Source organism: Dipodomys merriami, unplaced genomic scaffold (genome assembly GCF_024711535.1).
Source record: "Dipodomys merriami isolate MVZ:Mamm:240054 unplaced genomic scaffold, mDipMer1.0.p SCAF_4, whole genome shotgun sequence".
Classification (NCBI taxonomy): domain Eukaryota; kingdom Metazoa; phylum Chordata; class Mammalia; order Rodentia; family Heteromyidae; genus Dipodomys; species Dipodomys merriami.
In genome coordinates, this window is record NW_027205603.1 from 78,717,355 (window position 1) to 78,735,836 (window position 18,482).

General features: G+C 45.6%; 1 protein-coding gene across 1 annotated transcript in view; it reads left to right on the forward strand.

Moving 5' to 3' along the window:
• The first annotated feature begins 871 nt into the window (after nt 1–871).
• Nucleotides 872–18,482, forward strand: part of Deptor (DEP domain containing MTOR interacting protein) — a 127,330-nt gene continuing 109,719 nt past the window's right edge. Inside the window, exon 1 of the mRNA XM_069991328.1 lies at nt 872–999. Coding sequence (XP_069847429.1) covers nt 875–999 — 125 coding nt within the window. The 5' untranslated portion in view covers nt 872–874. The remainder of the gene's footprint in view (nt 1,000–18,482) is intronic.

The following is an 18,482-nucleotide window of genomic DNA, read 5'->3' on the forward strand; positions in this document are numbered from 1 at the left end:
CAATCCCCTCAATCCGTGCCTCCCAGTAGCTGAGATTATAAGTATGCAACATCACACCAGCTTTGTGCTTATTTTTTGATATAGGAGCTCACAGTCCTCCTGCCTCAGTCTCCCAAGTGCTTGGGTCACAAGCCTGCACCATCAACACTAAAGTCTTTTTAGAGCACAACCCTGTAGCCAGAGTGACACGCACTGCCTGCTTGCATTTTTAATGCAGTGGATGTCAACAAGTCATAGTTACAATGACTGTTGAGAAGATGAAGCACATTTAGGGGAGAAGCCAGGGGTCCGCGTTCTGTCTTGATGACACGGTCAGTAAGGAAGGTTGTTCTTGCTAAGTGGGGTTAGGACATGCATGTGCCCTGTTAGTGACATGTGGATAGTCGATTGCTCACTATGTCGGCTTATTCTAAGTTTTATTCTCTGCACCTTATGAATAGAAAATACAATAAAAGCGCAGGATTCCACTGCACGAACCTTTATTTATCCAAACCTTCTTTACCCAAAGAATAGACCTTCTGACTTCGTACCTGGCCCGCGCCCACAGCTCGGTTTCCACGCCCCGCCCGGCCCCGCCCCGCCCCGCCCGGCCCCGCCCCGCCCCGCCCAGGTGTTGATATTTTCCTCCCTCGGCCACGCCCCCAGGCCACGCCGAAGCCCTGGCCACGCCCCCTACAGGAGTTCACAGCGGCCGGACTCGCCGAGCTGTTCAGCTTACCCGCAGGGATTCCCTCTCCAGCCAATCGCTGCAGAGCCTCGGGACTGCCCGGAACAAAGATGGCGGAGGGAGGCCTCAGTGAGGGCAGACTGATCTGAACACCCAAGTCCTCAGCCAAACAGCAGAGACGGTGGTGGTAGCAGCGCGGTACGGACCATGGAGGAGGGCAGCAGCTCCGGGAGCGGTGGCGGCGACAGCAACAGCACCGGCGGGCCTGGCGGGGCGCAGCAACGGGAGCTGGAGCGCATGGCTGAAGTCCTGGTGACCGGGGAGCAGCTACGGTAAGGCGAGGGGCGCAGCCCCGGTGGGCTCGCGTTGGCACTGCCAGCCCGTGCCCGCTGCAGCCCTGCGCGCACGCGCACCGGGGCTCTATGCCTCGCGTGTCCCGCGCGGCTCCCAAAGACCGCGGCCGGCGCGCGTGGACGGGGGGACCCACGCTGTGTCCGCGCCTGGCGGAAGCCACCGGGGAGGACACGCCGCGGACGCGGGCCGCGGGGACGGGGACGCGGGGAGGTGGGGCGTGCTGCGCCCTGGGCTGCCTGCTGCGTCCCCGCGCGCCCTCGCCGCCCCGCGCCCCTGTGCGCCCTCACCCCCACCCGCCCTGCGCTCTTCCTACGTCCCGGAGCCGCCTGGCCTCCTGCCGGCACCCCGCACCTCTTCTTTCCCGAGAGCCCGAGGGGCGGTGTGGGGGTCCGCGCCTGCCCCGGCCCCTCTCCTCCTCCGGTCGTCTTCAGATTCGGGTGTCCCCCTGGCTGGCGCGTCCCGCTTCACTCTCCTGACACTCCGTTGCTTTCCGTCTGTAAAAACGAGGCGGATCGCACCGCCTCGCTGGCAGGATGGTGGCTAGCACCCCCACCCCACCCCGAGAACCTGTCTGTCGGAGACCCGGAGCCTCTCCCTCCGAGGGCATTTCGTCAGTTCTCCTTTGGGTCCGCAAGGGGGCGTGAGCCACCGTGTCAGGCCCGCCGCCCCGGTGTCACCTTGCCCAGCGCGCGCACTCGGGGCCTTGGACCCCAGGGTCGTCCTCGGGCTGCAGCAGGAATGAAGCCTCGTCAGGTCTCCCAGACCCAGAAACAGCCCCGTGCCTTCGGCCTCCCTCCTCGTTCCTTTTTCTTGGCCATGTAATTAACCGTTGGATTTACGGTCCGACCTGTTCCCAGCGTGTGGTCTCAAGTCACTTTGCCTGGTATACAGAACAAAACAGAAACAACAAAGCCACCCAGCCTTATAGCGTTGCAGGCAGAGCTGGCACGCGGGTCCCTGCCCCCCCCCCCCCCGAATGCAATGCTCCCCAGTTCCTTCTAGTTGTTGTCTTGAATTTCCCAGTCCGTTTTGGTTTCTAGATGGCTGTGTTTCAGGCCCCGGTGAAGGAGAATCTTGGAAAGATCCTTGGAGGTTTGGTAACTACCCCAGCTTTGCACACTTCCTTCCAGGAAGTGGAAGTAGGGATTTATCCAGTTTAGTGTTAGCAAAGACAAATGTTCCTTGTTGATGTTTTAAAAATATATATGGTCGAAAATAAAGGGAATAAAAGTTTGTTTCCCAGTTTTAAAAACATTTTCTAATTTAAAAATTGAAGTAAAGCTTTTCTGGGGGCTAAAGTTGCTTCCTTTTTATTTTTTCTACAAATACTACATTGTGTGAAGAGTGCTTTGTCTTCATGATGCTTTCTTTCTTAAGTGTCCCTTCTCAGTTCCCAGCGCTCTCCTTCCTAGCACTTTATGGCCTGAAAACCACCACAGGCACAAGTCAGGAGTTAGTAAAAATAGATTCTCTCTCTCAGGAGTTAGATTGAGCCTTGGATTTCTGCTCTGCCCTACCCTGCCCTGGTAGTTAGGTGTCAACATTAAGTTTGGGGGAGGACTTTAAGGCAGAGTTAATTCAGTCTTCCTACAGGTTTAATTCCTGCAGAGCCCTGCGCAAGTTTTTAATTCCCAATGATGACTCATAATGTAATTTACCTTATGGAGTTATGATGAGGATTGGATGGTAAGCATTATATCCGTTTTATCTCTTGTAGCTGTGACCTTAGACAGATCACTTCTCTGAGCCTTTGTTTCCTCATCTGTACAATGGCAATGAAGTTGAAAGTATTTCCTGTGAGGTGGTGAGATCTCATTCCAGGCCTTCCTGTATTAGCAAGCAATCTCCGAGTGGTTGCTGGAATGAATCACTGTTATTGGACTCACTGCATCACCACAGGTGACTTCTGGCCACCACACCTGGCAGGAAAGACCAAGTGATTACTAACAGCACTTAATATGGAACCAGGCTGCCGGGATTTGTCTCTCCATTGACCAGTTCTGTCACGTTGAGACCGTCTACTTGTCTTGCCTCAGTTTCTTCTCTGAAGAAAGGGGATTGATTGTGATGACACATCTCGTTCAGGAGTTTTTTTTTGGGAGGGGGATACATGACCCATCAAAGTCAGAGGAAGCCAGGTGCTAGTAGTGCCTCACACCTGTAGTCCTTGCTACTTCGGGGGCTGAGGTCTGAGTGAGGTGCATGCTTCAAAGCCAGCTCGTGCAGGGAAGTCCATGAGACACTTATCTCTAGTTAACCACCAAAAAAGCCAGAAGTGGAGTTACGCTCAAGAGCACTAGTCTTGAGTAAAAGAAGCTCAGCGTCAGTCCCCCGGCTCTGAGTTCAAGCCCCGGGATGGGTGTACACACACACACATACAATTTCTGACTAAATGTTACCCACTTCTGTTTTACTTTGGAAAATTTTAACCGCCGGGCGCTGGTGGCTCACGCCTGTAATCCTAGCTACTCAGGAGGCTGAGATCTGAGGATCGCGGTTCAAAGCCAGCCCGGGCAGGAGAGACCGTGAGACTCCTATCTCCAATAAACCACCAGAAAACCGAAAGTGGCGCTGTAGCTCAAGTGGTAGAGAGCTCGCTTTGAGCTGAAGAGCTGAGGGACAGTGCCCAGGCCCAGAGTTCAAGCCCCACGACTGACAAAAAAAAAAAAAAAAAAAAAATTTAAGCTCTGTAATTTGTTTCCCCCAATCATTTTACCTCTGGGACTAGTCCATCAAATACTCAGGATTCGAATGAGGATTGTATGCCATCAGTAGACAAGCTAGTACAAGGAAATACCATCTTTAGAATTTAAAGATGCAAGCGGCCGCGTGCCTGGCCTCCGAATAGATGGAGGGGTGGAAGCTCTGGCTAGCTTGTTATTGGTGTCGCTGCGTAGTCCTCTGTCCTCAGCTGCCCTTTTACAATATGATTTTGGACACTTAGTGATGACCGGGCCACCTGCTTCCTGGTTGCTTCATACCCACCCACGGCTTTGCCTCTGCTTTCTCTTGCCTGGCCTTGCTTTCTGGGTCATCAGTGATGAGGTGAAGGAAACCAAATACCAAACCGGGATGTGACATTTCAATACTGGCTTCGTTCAGTTTCGTCTCCTTGCTCTTTGTCTTTATCCACAAACCTTAGCGTCCTTCCCTGCAGAATGCAATCCTCTCCACCCACGTAGGCCTTGTGGTGTTGGATCAAATGGAGTTACTCCATGGGAAGGAACTTTGTTAAACTAAATCAATATGCCGAGAAGCGTGGTGTTGTGATTATCATATGCTCCAGATGTGAAACGGGGAGCCGGATGCCCAGTGCTGACACTTCTCTGCAGTTTGGTCGCAGCACCACAATATCTTGTTTTTTCCTGCCATTTTGACCGCATGACCTTCAGGCTTTTCTTTTGTCATCAAATGTCTCACTACCTTGTCCAATGTATTTTTGTAGTTTTGCATCTTAATGGATTTGGAAAGCTGGACACTAGTGGTTCACGCTTGTAATCCTAGCTACTCAGGAGGCTGAGATCTGAGGATCACAGGCCAAAGCCAGCCCAGGCAGGGAAATCTGTGAGACTCTTATCTCCAGTGAACCACCAGAAAACCAGAAGTGGACCTGTGGCACAGAGTGGTAGAAAGCTAGCTTGAGTAAAAGAACTCAGGGACAGTGCCCAGGCCCTGAATTCAAGCATCCCCCCCCCCCTCCACACACACACCAAAGAATGGATTTAGGGCTGAGCATGATGATGCAGAGGCAGGAGGATCTCAAGTTAGAGACTAGCCCAGATAGGGTTAGCTAGACCCTGTCACATAAAATTGGAAGGAGGTTGGTAGTAGTGTGCTTGCCTATTCTTCAGGAAGCCCTAGGTTCCAGTCGTTAATACCAAAAAGAAAAAAAATGTATTTGAGTACATCCCCCATCCCTCACCATGGCTGATTTCTCCATGTGCGCATGTGTGCGCGCGCATGCTATGTACTAATCCTGGGGCTTATATTCAAGGCCTGGGCACTCTCCCTTAGCTTTTGTGCTCAAGGCTAGTATTCTTACCATTAGAGCCATAGCTCCACTTCTTCCAACTAACAATAACAAAACAAAAAAGAAGGGGGAGTCAGGGGAAGGGGAAGAGGAAAATAATTACAAATAGATGGTTTGTAACAACACTCAAGCCAGCAAGGGCATGTATAAAACAACTGCGTGTTGTTGGTTGTTTGAGATAGTTAGGTTATCACTACTGCCCAGACTGGCCTTCAACTCCCAATCTTCCCATGTTAGCCACTCAAGTGTGGGGGTTACAGGTGTCATGGCTTGTCCCAGCTCCCTGGGATTACTGTTGCAAAGACCCATGTTGCTATTTAAGTGATGTCTCCTGTTCATGTGGAAATGGGTAAATCCCCAAATAAAGTATACCAATCTCCAAAGAAGATAAATGTCAGGTGAAGGAAGGCCCTTCTTCTCCCCTGTTTTTTCTAGTATTTATTTGAATCAAGAGCTTCTTCTAAAATCTTGGCTGTTCAGTAGTACTTTCCCATGACCAACAAGCATCTGTAGAACGATCATACATTTCAGTCTTTTCTAGTGTCTACTAGAACTGAGATCCTTCACTAAGCTTGGAAGCATGTATGTCAGTGGCTGTATTTGGGAATTATTAGGTGGTTGGGGGCCGAGGGCTCGAGGGGCTGGAAGCACTTGCACAAACAGCCGCTCTCCATGGCAAAGCCAGCAGAAGCCTGGAGATCTGTGGCTGGGTGGGAAGTGTGCACACCATCACTTCCACTATCTTGTCCAACACTGTCAAGACTGGATAGGGAGGGGAGATGGAGTCTAATGTACACCCTGTTGGTGGGATGAGGTATCCTTCTGGATGTCTGGTTTTTGTATAGCAGCTGTTGCCAGGGTGTGGCCAAAGGGGACAAACGCCAGGGCTCCGGCTTGGGGAAGCCCACGGCAGCTGCAGAAGAGCTGGGTCGCAGCTTGTAGCAGCTGAGGAAGGCTTAAGTCTCTACCCTAACCTTCATGCAGCTACTGATGGCTGTGTGGGGTTTTGTTTGTTTGTTTTTTCATTAGTGGGGTTTGAATTCAGAGCCTCACACTTGCTAAGCAGCCTCTACCACTTGAGCCACAGCCCTTTTGCTTTTGTTATTTTCCATGTAGGATTTTGTGGGGGTTTTGTGGTTAGCATGGGCCGCCTGAAACTCAGTAATCCTCCTCCAGCCTCCCTCATAGCTGGGAACACAAATGGGTACCACCACAACAGCTTGTTTTCTTAAGATGGGGTCTTGTTATAATTTTTTTTTCCTCCCCCAGACTGGCCTGGAACTGTGAATCCTCTGATCCAAACTCTCCTAGTAACTGGAATTATCGGCATGAGTCACCATGCCTGGCTGTCTGTTCTTTGAGAAAGGGTCATGCTATGTAGCCCAGGCCTGCCTCCACTGTATCTGGTATGGTGTAATGCTTTCTTGTAAGCTTTGAGAGAAACGTGGGACAAAAGGCTAAAGATAATAATCTTCCTAGAGGGTGAGTGAAGGGGTAGATTTTTACAGGTTCTGAAGACGTGGATGTCCAAACAAGCTAATTCTTTACTAGATTAGAATGATAGCAGAGCTGGGCACTGGTGGTTCAGGCTTGTAATCCTAGCTAATCAGGAGGCTGAGATCTGAGGGTCAAAGCCAGCCCATATCTCCAATTAACCACAAAAAGCCAGAAGTGGAGCTGTGGTTCAAAGTGGTAGAGCACTAGCCTTGAGTACAAAACCTTAGGGACAGCTCCCAGGCCCTGATTTGAAGCCCCAGGAATGTCCAAAGAGACAGAGAGACTGAGAGAACATCAGATCTTACTCAGTGTGTAGAGTATGCTTATAATAATTCCATTATCTCCATTTTGTTGTTGTTGGTGGTGGTCATGGGGCCTGAACTCTGGGCCTGGTTGCTGCCCCTCAGCTCTTGGCTAGGCGCTCTACCATTTGAGCCACAGCGCCTACTTCTGGCTTTTTCTGTTTATGTGGTGCTGAGGAATTGAACCCAGATCCTCATGTATGCAAAGCAAGCACTCTACCACTGAGCTACCTTCCCAGCCCCCATCATCTCCATTTTAAAATGGAAGGAACCAAGGCAGGCCATATGGGATGGGAAGGGTAAATATAGAACTTGGTTTGAGTCCATTCTCTCAGAATTCCATCTAGTTGTTGAGGTTACAAGAACAAATGCAATGCAGAGGGGAAGAAAAGCATCATTGAAGTTTAATAATTGATCATTCAAAAGGGCAACACAGAGTGACTTAAATCACTGGGGACAACATAACATTACGTTTCAGGTGAGTGTTGGCCAGAATTCCAGGTCCATTTCTCGTCCATGCCCTTGCTCATGATTCCCTGCTCTGTGCATTAGCTTTGTCCTCTACCAGGATATCTCCTGTAGTCATCCCGTGACCTCTCACAACAAACTGGGCAGGCCAATAGCTGTCAGCCAGCTACGGAAGTTGAGCTTTGATCTTTTGGGATTGTTTTAACTGACCTAAGATACTGGGGCAGAACCGTGTCTTGTGGTCTTTGTCTTATCTGCAACTTTGTGGTGAGAGGAATGGTATTCCCCTGGCTGCATTTGACCAGCCTAGATCCTCCAGAGACTGAATCAATCCAAAAGTGGATCGACCTTACCCACACAGAGCAGCTACTCCAGAATGAGAATGATTCAGTGACTGCTGGCTGCGGTAATGATCCAGATATGGTCCACATAGGTCATTTGGCCTCAGAGAAGTGGGGGGGGGGGGGGTGCGGGGCATAGGGGGAGGAGAGGAGAGAAGAGAAAGGGAGGGAGAGAGGGAGAGGAATGTAGGGTATGATTTTTTTTTTTTTTTGAACTAGGACCTGAACTCAGCCTCATGCTCTCTCTTACTTGCCATTTTTTGCTCAGGGATGGATCTCTACCATTTGAGCCACACCTCTACTTCTGGCTTTTTTGTTTATTTTGTTGGTGAATTGGCTATAAGAAGCTGTCGCATTTGAGTCTCCCCTTCCCCCCCCCCCCCCTCCTCAGATCTCAGCCTCCTGAGTAGTTAGGATTACAGGCATAGGTGGCCAGCACCTGGTGGTTGAAATCAATATAAGGAGAAATAAGACTCAGGTAACTTCTACAGAGAAGTGTCCACAGAAAAAAAACCCAGAAACCATGCAGGTTGGGCAGGTTAGGAGATGCTTCAGTCCATTCTGGACCTGGCTGCTTTCAATATTCAGATCCTCAAGTTCTCTCCCTCCCCCAACCAGCCCCTGATGTTCAAATTTTCTCTGTAATAGAAGTCCAGCAAAACTTGGTGTGACTAAAGCTGCAAATGGCTCGAGTTCAAGTTGTAAAGAATGATTTCTGCAGTCCTAGAATTTTGGTGTCTTTCCAAGAAACACCTCCACCCAGAAAAGGGCTCCAGCCAAAGCCCTGTATAAGTCAGCTCAGTGTAAGCAAGAGCTGCTTCAGGAGTAATTAGCATGCAGTCTGCCTGGCAGAGCCACAGAATGTGCTTTTACTTAGATAAGCTGAGAAAAGGGCTTTTAGATCACACATTTTGTCCATTTTTCCCCCTTCTTTCTCTATAAAGTAGAAACTGATGATGACAGGGACATGCTTGTTTTTTGTTTTTTGTTTTTTTTTACTCTGTCCTGTTGAGATGTAAGCTTATACCAAAGGCAACGTGGTTGCCTTCACTTTGTGTTGGAAGCTGTAGCACTGATTGTGGACCGAGTCTTATGGCATAACTAGTAGGAATAAAAGCCAATTAATATAGATCATATGGGATGCATGAAGCCTTTTGTTTATATTTTTATGAGATATATTCAGAGGCAGCAAACTTTTATACTCAAGTCCTGACACGGGACTGTGATTTAAAAATGATTTTTATTTTGCTTATGTTGCCTAAGACCAGCTCAGCTGAGCAGTGCTGGCTCACACCTATATACTTACCTACTGAGGAGGCTGAGATCTGAAGATCACAGTTTAAAGCTAGCCTGGGCAGAAAAATTCATGAGACTTTTATCTCCAATTAACTGGAAGTAAAGAGAGCCGCAATTGGTAGAGCACCAGTTTTGAGTGAAAAAAACTAAGGGGCGGGTGAAGGGGTGGGGTGGAGAGAGGGGGGAGGAAGGAGGGAAAGGGAGAAAAGGAGAGGGAGAAAGAGAAAAAGGCTGACAGTGGTCAGAGTGGAGGAAGGGTAGAGAGGGAGCGGGAAGCTCTGGATAAACCCATTGAGAAACATCCATGAAATTTAAGAAGCAGGATTGGAACCAACACATTTGGCTTCAGGTTCAGCACTTTCTACTCAGCCCCAGTGGGGGACTTTAAGCCAGGAAGAGAGGGAGTCTGATGCAAAGGACTGCCTTATCATTTACTCCTGCTTCTTTCACGGGCAGGTGTAGATGTTTGGGGCCAGGAAGGCCTTAGAAACCATTATTGCAGGAGGATTGATTGTGACAGAATAATTTGATGATTTGCATCTGGGGTAATGATTTGCTACCAGATAACATTTTTTTTTTCCTTAAAGGGAACACAGAGAAGAAGAGGAAGTTGGTCTGGCTCTTTGTCAGCAGTTCTGAAAGAATGTTTTTGGGGGACGGAGTGAGACAGTGTGAAGACTGGGAGACTATTGGGACGTTTTCAGATCTTCTCTCTTGTCTGTATTCCATCTACATTCAGTGATTTCCTGGTCGCAACTTGACCTCCTGAGAACTCCCTGGCAGACACAGACAGTGCCCCCATGGAGGTTCCTTCCTTCCTTCCTTCCTTCCTTCTTTCCTTCCTTCCTTCCTTCCTTCTACCTTCCTACCTTCCTTTTTGGGCACTGTCCCTCAGCTCCTCAGCTCAAGGCAAGCACGCTACCACTTGAGCCATAGCACCACTTCTGGTTTTCTGGTGGTTTATTGGAGATAAGAGTCTCACAGACTTTTCCTGCCCCGGCTGGCTTTGAACTGAGATCCTCAGCTCTTAGCCTCCTGAGTAGCTAGGATTACAGGTGTGAGCCACCAGCACCCAACTTCTTTCTTCCTTTCTTCCTTCCTTCCTTCCTTTCTTTCATTCGTTCTTTCGTTCTTTCCATTGTCATACGTAAGGTAGTGAGCACATTTCTTGCTGAACCCCTTCCCTCATTTTTCTGCCACTTTCCCTCCCCCCACCAAGTTGTACAGTTCATTTTCGAGTATTGTCTTGTATGTATCGCTGTTGCATTGGTTTGCCTTTTGTCCTTTGTCCCACCATGTTGATGTTTCCCCTTCCCTAATTGAAGTAAATGTATCTACAATACCCAGGGCACCAACATCAAATACAATGACAACAGGGGATAAGTCATAGGGAAAAGAAAAAGAAAAAAGAAATCACATGGTACATTGAAAACAGCACCAACAAAGAAAAACCTCTTGTGTCCATGTCTTGGGGTTCATTTCACTTAGCATCATCTTATGTGGTCATATGTACGTAGCTATTGAGCTATTCTACTCATCTGTTAGGAGTATCCTAGACATATACTAATTACTACCAATGAGGGAAACCATGGGATCTATGTTTCTTTGGGTCTGGATTACTTCACTTAATAAGATTTTTTTCAAATATTCCCATTACAAATGGGGCTGTGTCATTCTTTCTGATGAAAGCATAGAATTTCATTGTGTGTGTGTGTGTGTGTGTATACATACATATATATATATACCACATTTATATATATATAATATTTATATATTATATATATACACCATTCATTTTTCATGACCTCCCCAGCATTCCTCCCATGATCCTCTAGCCAGGACTCAAATCTCTGATCTTCAACTCTAATCTTCAACTCTCTTCGGCGCTTCTAAATAGATGGGTATAGACAGAAGGCCCTAGTCACTGAACAGTCATACTTGGGGAAATTACGTCTTTATTAGTGGTTTATGTGAAAGGACATTTTACTCTATCACATTTATCTGGAGGGTTTTTATATGTTGTTGATTTGGTGCTGGTCCTGGGACTTGAACTCAGAACCTGGGTGCTGTCCCTGAGCTTTTTTGCTCAAGGCTGGTGTTCTACTACTTGAGCCACAGCTCCACTTCTTTTTTTTTTTTTGCTTGTTTTGTTTTTGGTTTTGGTGTTTAATTGGAAATAAGAATGTCACATATTTTTCTTGTGCAAGTTGGCTTCAAACTGTGATCCTTGAGTAGGAATATAGGCATGGGCTATCAGCACCTGGATGCAGTTTTTTCCTTTTCAAGTGCATCTACCTATAACAAGATATGAGAATTTATTTTACTCAAAAAATGCTGTCATTAGCTGTGTGCTGGTGGCTCACCCCTGTAATCCTACCTGCTCAGGAGGTTGAGATCTGAGGACTGCTGTTCAAAGCCAGCCCTGGCAGGAGTTTGTTCATGAGACTCTTATCTCCAATTAACCATCAAAAGAGCCACATATGGAGCAGTGGCTCAAGTGATAAAGCACCAGCTTTGAGCAAAAAGGCTCAGGGACAATACCCAGGCCCTGAGTTCAAACCCCAGGAATGGCAATAAAAAATGCTATTATTAATATGGCACAGCAAGAACTAGTTAAGATGTCTGAAATCTTGAGAACTGAGCCTTCAGATTGCTTATAGTACAGTCTATCATGAAGAAAAAACACTTTAAAAAACTACACCCAGACCTATTCACAGTGATGTACTGTGGTTAAATCTGAGAAATGCAGTTAATTCCTTAAAGCTACATGGTTCAGAATGAAGATATATGTGCCGTGTTAGGCCACACGTTTTTAAAACTCATTCTTTTATTTGTGTGGCATGAAACGGCAGAACGTGACAAAATGAGAATGTTTGGAGGAATGTATGCTTGTTTTTGTGTTACAGGGCCTCATACTTGATAGGCAGGCACTCAAGTCACCTGAGCCATGTCCTTTCGCACGTAATTTTCAGATAGAATCATGCACTTTTGCCCATGCTATCCTCAGCCTTGAACCACAAGCCTTTTTATCTCTATCTCTTCTAGTAGCTAGGACTATAAGCACCACCACACCCACCTATCTTTGAGATAGGGTCTTGCCTTAGACTGGCCTTGAACCACCATCTTCCTGTCCCTGCCTCCTGAATGTGTGCTTTCATAAAGCAATCTTTTCTCTCCCACAAGCCTTTTCTGTCCCTTCTTCTGGACAAAGATCAAGGGCTGGAACTCGTAGCCAGCCTGAGCTTCATCATGCGATTCTGTCTCAAAAAAAAAGCTAGACAAAAATTAAACAACAACAACAATTAAAAAGCATTGGACATTTTGCTTAAGACCCTTATACTCCCTTTGTAAGAATGGGTCAGGCAGTAATTTTATAAGAGAACTTTTTACACCATGATAAGATCTGTAGGTTAGATGTTGATTTTAGGACTTGAAGTATTACAGAACTCAAATGATCTGGGACTTTCTGATTCAAGATAGAAAGAGTGTAAAGATCTCTGAAGCTATAAAGAGGTATTTGGGTATAATTTTGAATTTTCAAGTGTACTAAAAGAATTACTTTGGGAGAAGATAAAGAGGGTTTTAAAGGGAGATATTCAATCTTTTCTTTCTTTCTTTCTTTTTTTTTTTTGGGTCCGGTCGTGGGGCCTAAACTCTGGGCCTGGGTGCTGTCCCTCAGCTCTTCAGCTCAAGGCTAGCGCTCTACCACTTGAGCCACAGCGCTACTTCCGGCTTTTTTCTTATGTGGTGCTGAGGAATCAAACCCAGGGCCTCATGCATGCAAGGCAAGTGCTCTACCACTGAGCCACCTTCCCAGCCCCGAGATATTCAATCTTGTGGGGGGGTTTTACATAAAATGAATGCGGCTGACTCTGAGCTCTTTTGCTGACTAGGCCAAACTCAAGTTTGGCTTCTTTTTCTATCAAATGAGAAGCACAAATAAGACGTTTGCAACTATGTCTATGCAAAAGTTTTAGCACGTTGGAAACTTTAGTGTTAGATGTTGTTACTGCTATTAATAGTGGTAAACAGGACAACATAATTGAGTTCATATTCAGGAAGCATTTTCCTTATTATGAAATGAGCGTGTACAAATGTTTTCCTCATGTTGAAATATGAATTATAATTTTTTTAACCAATGTAGCCCAGGCTATCTGTAAACTCTGCATCTTGCCTCTGCCTCCTTCCTACTGAAATCACTCATGTGTGCACCTCCATGCCTGGCCTGAAAATATGAACTGACTGGGGGCTTGAGATAAGAGTCTTGCTAGAAGCCCAGGCTGGCCTTGAACGGTGAATCTTTTTACCTCTACCTAGTAGTGCTAGGATTGCAAGTATGTGCTACTGTACCCAGCTTTAACAAGAACTTTTACCTGATGAAAGGCTTGAATGAAATATGAAGATCATGTATGCCACATATAGACAAAGTATATGGATGGTGGCCACTTGTGTTCCACTGCCTTGTTTTTATAAATAAAGTTGTATTGGAATTTAGAAGTTGTAGAAGTTGTTGTAAATTTAAGCCACATTAAAAAAATATTGTCTCCTTAGCCTGGGAGACAGTGCTTCTTCATTTTGTCATATTTTAAGCAGCTGCTTGTTCTGACGGAAATTTCCAGACTTTCACACGTCACTTTAGAAACCTAAATGAGGTTGCTAGATTGCAGTTTGATTAGATTGTAGTCTTTCTGCTTCTCTTTTTTGGTTACTTTATTAGCATCAATTAATTGTACAATCATTGTGATATTTCCATATGTGAGTATAATGTACTTGGATCAAATTCACTGCTTTTATTTACTCTTTCTTCTCTCCCTCCCTTCCACCCTGCTTAAGAAAAATGAGTAAGTTTTCTCATGTAAGTTTCATGTCTATACATATGTATTTCAATCATTTCCATAGTCATCTCTCCTTTTCTCCTTCCTGCCCTTCCCTGGTTCTCCATCTCTAACAGTCCACCTTTTACAATTGTTACTATATTTTAAGTGTAGATTCCTCAGATGAACTTGGTTTATCTCCTTTTCTTCATTCTTGCTCTTGATGTTAGGATCTCATGTATGAAGTGAATGAGTGAAGAAGCCTAACCTATACTTTGCATTCATTCCATATATTCTCCTCCCCTCCACTTCCCACCCTCCCCTGTTTCCCTTCCTTTCCCTCCCCTCCCCTCCTCTTTCCTCCTTTTCCCTCTTTCCCCTCCCTCCCTCCCTTCCTCTCCCTCTCTCCCATACACTCTCTCTTTCTCCCTCCCTCCCTCCCTCCCTCTCTCTCTCTGTCTCTCTCTCTCTCTCTCTCTCTCTCTCTCTCTCTCTCTCTCTCTCCTTTCTAAAATAAATGTGCTTATCATTAGGGCTTGAACTCAAGGCCTCAGGCTCTTGCTTGGCTTTTACCAATTGTGGCTGATTCTCTACCACTGGACCCCTTTCCCTCCCTCCCTCTCTTTCTCCCCCTCCCTCCCTCTCTTTCTCCCCCTCCCTCCCACATTCTCTCTCTCTCCCTCCCTTTCTCTCTCTCTCTCTCTCTCTCTCTCTCTCTCTCTCTCTCTCTCTCTCTCTCTCTCTCTCTCTCTCTCTCTCTCTCTCTCTCTCTTTCTTCTTTTAAAAAAAATCGTGCTTGTCATTAGGGCTTGAACTCCGGGCCTCAGGCTCTTGCTTGGCTTTTACCTATTGTGGCTGATTCTCTACCACTGGACCCCAACTTCCAGTTCCAGCTTTTTGTTGATTCATAGGAGATAGATATTTACCTTGGGAATCAAGAACCTCAGTTAAATTAAATATCCGTTGTCCGAGATGAGTATTCCAGCATTGGTAATGGATGTGGCTTTTGCTTTGTAAAATCTCTTTAGTTTTTTTGCAGTGCTAGGAATCAAATCCAGGACCTAGCACATGTTAGGCGAGGGCCTTCTACCGAGCAGCTTTGGTAAAGCTTTTCAGTTTGTATTCATCATCTTGAATCTGTCCTGACAAACCATATTTTCTGCTCCCTACCTCAGAGATTCTTACTAACATGTCAAAATGTTGTAGTGTTTGTTATTTACAAGCTATGTGATGTCTCTGTAAAACTCTTACCTATCTATTTTTAAATGCTTCCAGCATTCTCCATACTTCTCTAATGAGACCTAGGGCTGTTTTCAGGGCTGTGTACAGAGTTGTACAATTCCTGTTTATGGGGCTGAGTTTTTCAGCCTTTCTTTGAATTTCTAAGAGCCTCTGTATGCTTCTAGCAAAATCCTTCTTTGCTTACATCAGCCAGGATTCCTTTTAATCAAAGAACCACAATGATACAGAAATGAGTGCCAAGAATGGGAAAAATACTTTTATAGATGTCAGTTTTAAACCCATCTTTCCAATTTTTTTTGCCAGAAGCACAAAATCAATATTTATTTAAAAATGTTGCATTGCAAAGAGTTACCGAAAGCTAATTCTACTTGATACAGAGTAATTTCCCACTTTTGTACAAGCACTAGAAGGTAAGAAGGTTTGACTTTTAACAAGTGTTCTAAAGATGACTGGATGTAGCTCTCATGACAACATTCCTCTGTTATAGGAATAGAATTAAATATAAAATAGATACTTGTTGGTTGATCTATAGTGGAAAGTGAAATTGTTTTCAAAATTAGTTTTCAAGACTATTCCTCCTTTGAAATGAGAGGAAGTTTGGTGAAGAATTGGATTTCTCTGTCTTATGGAATTCATATGGAGTGGAAGACTGTTTTTAGTTAGGTGATTTTATTTGGTTATTCGTAGTTTTAGACCTATGCAAGGACAAAGATAGTTATACCATTCTAGCATGGGCTAGGGAACGTTATTTATTTATTTAGTATTTATTTATTTATTTTTTGGTTGGTCGTGGAGCTTGAACTCTGGGCTTGGGCGCTGTCCCTGCCCTCTTCAGCTCAAGAGGAGCACTCTAGCTCTACCGCTTGAGCCACAGCACCACTTGCTGTTTTCTGGTGGTTTATTGGAGATAAAAGAGTCTCACGGGACTTTCCTGCCCAGGCTGGCATTGAACCGAGATCCTCTGATCTCAGCCTCCTGAGTAGCGAGGATTACAGGCGTGAGCCATTGGCACCCGGCGGGAACGTTATTTAAAGAAAAAAAATTTTTTAGTCTGGTGCTGTATTGTTGAAGTTTTTTACTATTTAGGGTCAGACTTCCACTTTAGAATCATTTGGTAATGGGATCTCAGTATACACAGATGTAGTACTATTTGTAACTTTCACAGATGTTACTAGAAATATATAATAATCTGCCATGTACTGGTGGCCCATGCCTATAATCTAAGATAGTCAAGAGGCTGAGATGTGAGGAATACAGTTCAAAGCCAGCCCAAGCAGGGAAGTCTATGGGACTCATCTCCAGTTAACAACCAAAAAAAGCTAGAGGTGAGCTATGGCTCAAGTATAGGGTGCTAGTCTTGAGCACCCATATCCTGAATTTAAGCATTATCCCTCCCTCTCCCCCCACACACATGTATGAGATCATTTCAGTCTCATGGATTCAAAACAGTGATTATTGTTGGTTGGTACAAGTGCTTTCTGAAAAAATCTGAGAGTAGGTCATATTATTGGGCTTTGGTGTGGTGTGTAGGATCACACACTTGCTGGGCGGGGTGCAAATGTCACAGTTTTTCTTCCCTCAGTTTTGGTCCTGTGATAAGTATTTGTGCTACACATTATGAACATTTCGATGGCATTAATATTTTAGAAGAGATTTTTATGTATATTATTGTCTGCATCCTGTTCTTCTGCTCTTTAGCCTGGTTAGCTAAGAGGAATGTGAATTACTCAGATTCCCCATTTAGAGGTGAGAAACTCTGCAGGGAGTTCTGTAATACTGTCTTAGTTGCTGCTGGTAGCCCTGGTGTTAAGCCCAGAGATTGATGCACAGTACATATGGAGGAAAAGCTTGCTAAATGGCTAAATAAATGTGCTCAGAGAGAGATTAATTTACAGCCATGGACACACACACAGATTAAGGCAGAGTTCAGATATTTTTATTCCAATTGCTGTATTCAGCATTATAAGGCTGAAGCTCTGAAGAGTAACTAAAGTGGTTTTCAGTGATGCTGTGAGCTGCAAAAAAGAAATACATTTGAGCCAAACGCCGGTGGCTCATGCCAGTAATCCAAGCTACTCAGGAGGCTGAGATCTGAGGATCACGGTTCAAAACCAGCCCAGGCAGGAAAGTCCGAAGACTCTTATTTCTAGTAAACCACTCAGAAAACCAGAAGTGGCACTGTGGCTCAGGTAGAGTGCTAGCCTTGAGCTGAGGAGCTGAGGGACAGTGCCCAGGCCCAGAGTTCAAGCCCCATGACAGACTAAATAAATAAATACATACATACATTTGAGCTGGGTGCCCTGGACTCACATTTATGCCCCTAGTTATTCAGGAGGCTGAGATATGACGATTGGGGTCCCAAGCCACCCCAGGCTGTAAAGTCCTGGACATTCTTATCTCCAGTTAAAGTTTGAGCCAGGGATGGTAGTACGTATCTGTAAGCCTGGCTTTTAGGAGGCTGAGGCAAGAGCATCAGGAATTCAATACCAGCTTTTTCTCTCTCTGTCTCTGTATGTTTATACGTATACATACATGCACACACATATAAGTATATACGCATTTGAAATCTTAAAAATTCAGAGCTCAGTGACACCTGTTAAATTTTATTATTGTGTGTGTGTGTGTGTGTGTGTGTGTGTGTGTGCGCGCGCGCGCGTGTGCGCATGTGCATATGCACATGGGTTCTGGGGCTTGAACTCAGGGCCCAGACAATGGCTACAGTTTTTTGTTTGTTTGTTTGTTTCTGTCTCAAAGCTAGCAATCTACCACTTGAGCCATAGCTACACTTTTGGCTTTTTGGTGGTTAATTAAAGATAAGAGTCTCACAGACTTTCTTGCCCAGGCTGGCTTGGACCTGCAATTCTCAGATCTCAGCCTCCTGGGTAGCTAGGATCACAGGCATGAGCCACAGGTGCCTGATGAAATTGTTTTAAGAGTGAGGCAAGGTGGGGGGAGGATTAGGTGGGAAGGTGATGGAGGGGAGGCTGGGAAGGGATGGGAAGGGTAAACAAAGGAGGAGGCTACAATGCTTGATAAGAAATGTACTCACTATCTTGCCCATGTAATTGTAACCCCTCTGTACAGTATTTTCACAATAAAAAAAAAAGAGTGAGGTGATAAGGGAGCATGATGGAAAAGGGGAGGGTGATGGGGATGCGTTATGTACATGGATGGAAGTGTCACAATGAAACACCCCTCTACAACTAATGCATGCCAATAAATATCTTCCTAAAATACTGATTTCTTAAATTGGATATGGTATCATTTTATTTATTTTTATTTATTTATTTTTTGGTTGGTCATGGGGGCTGAACTCTGGGCCTGGGTGCTATCCCTCAGCTCTTCAGCTTAAGGCTAGTGCCCTCCCACTTGAGCCACCAAACCACTTCTGGCTTTTTTCTGTGTATGTGGTGCTGAGGAATCGAACCCAGGGCCTCTACCACTGAGCCACCTTCCCAGCCCAGTGGTATT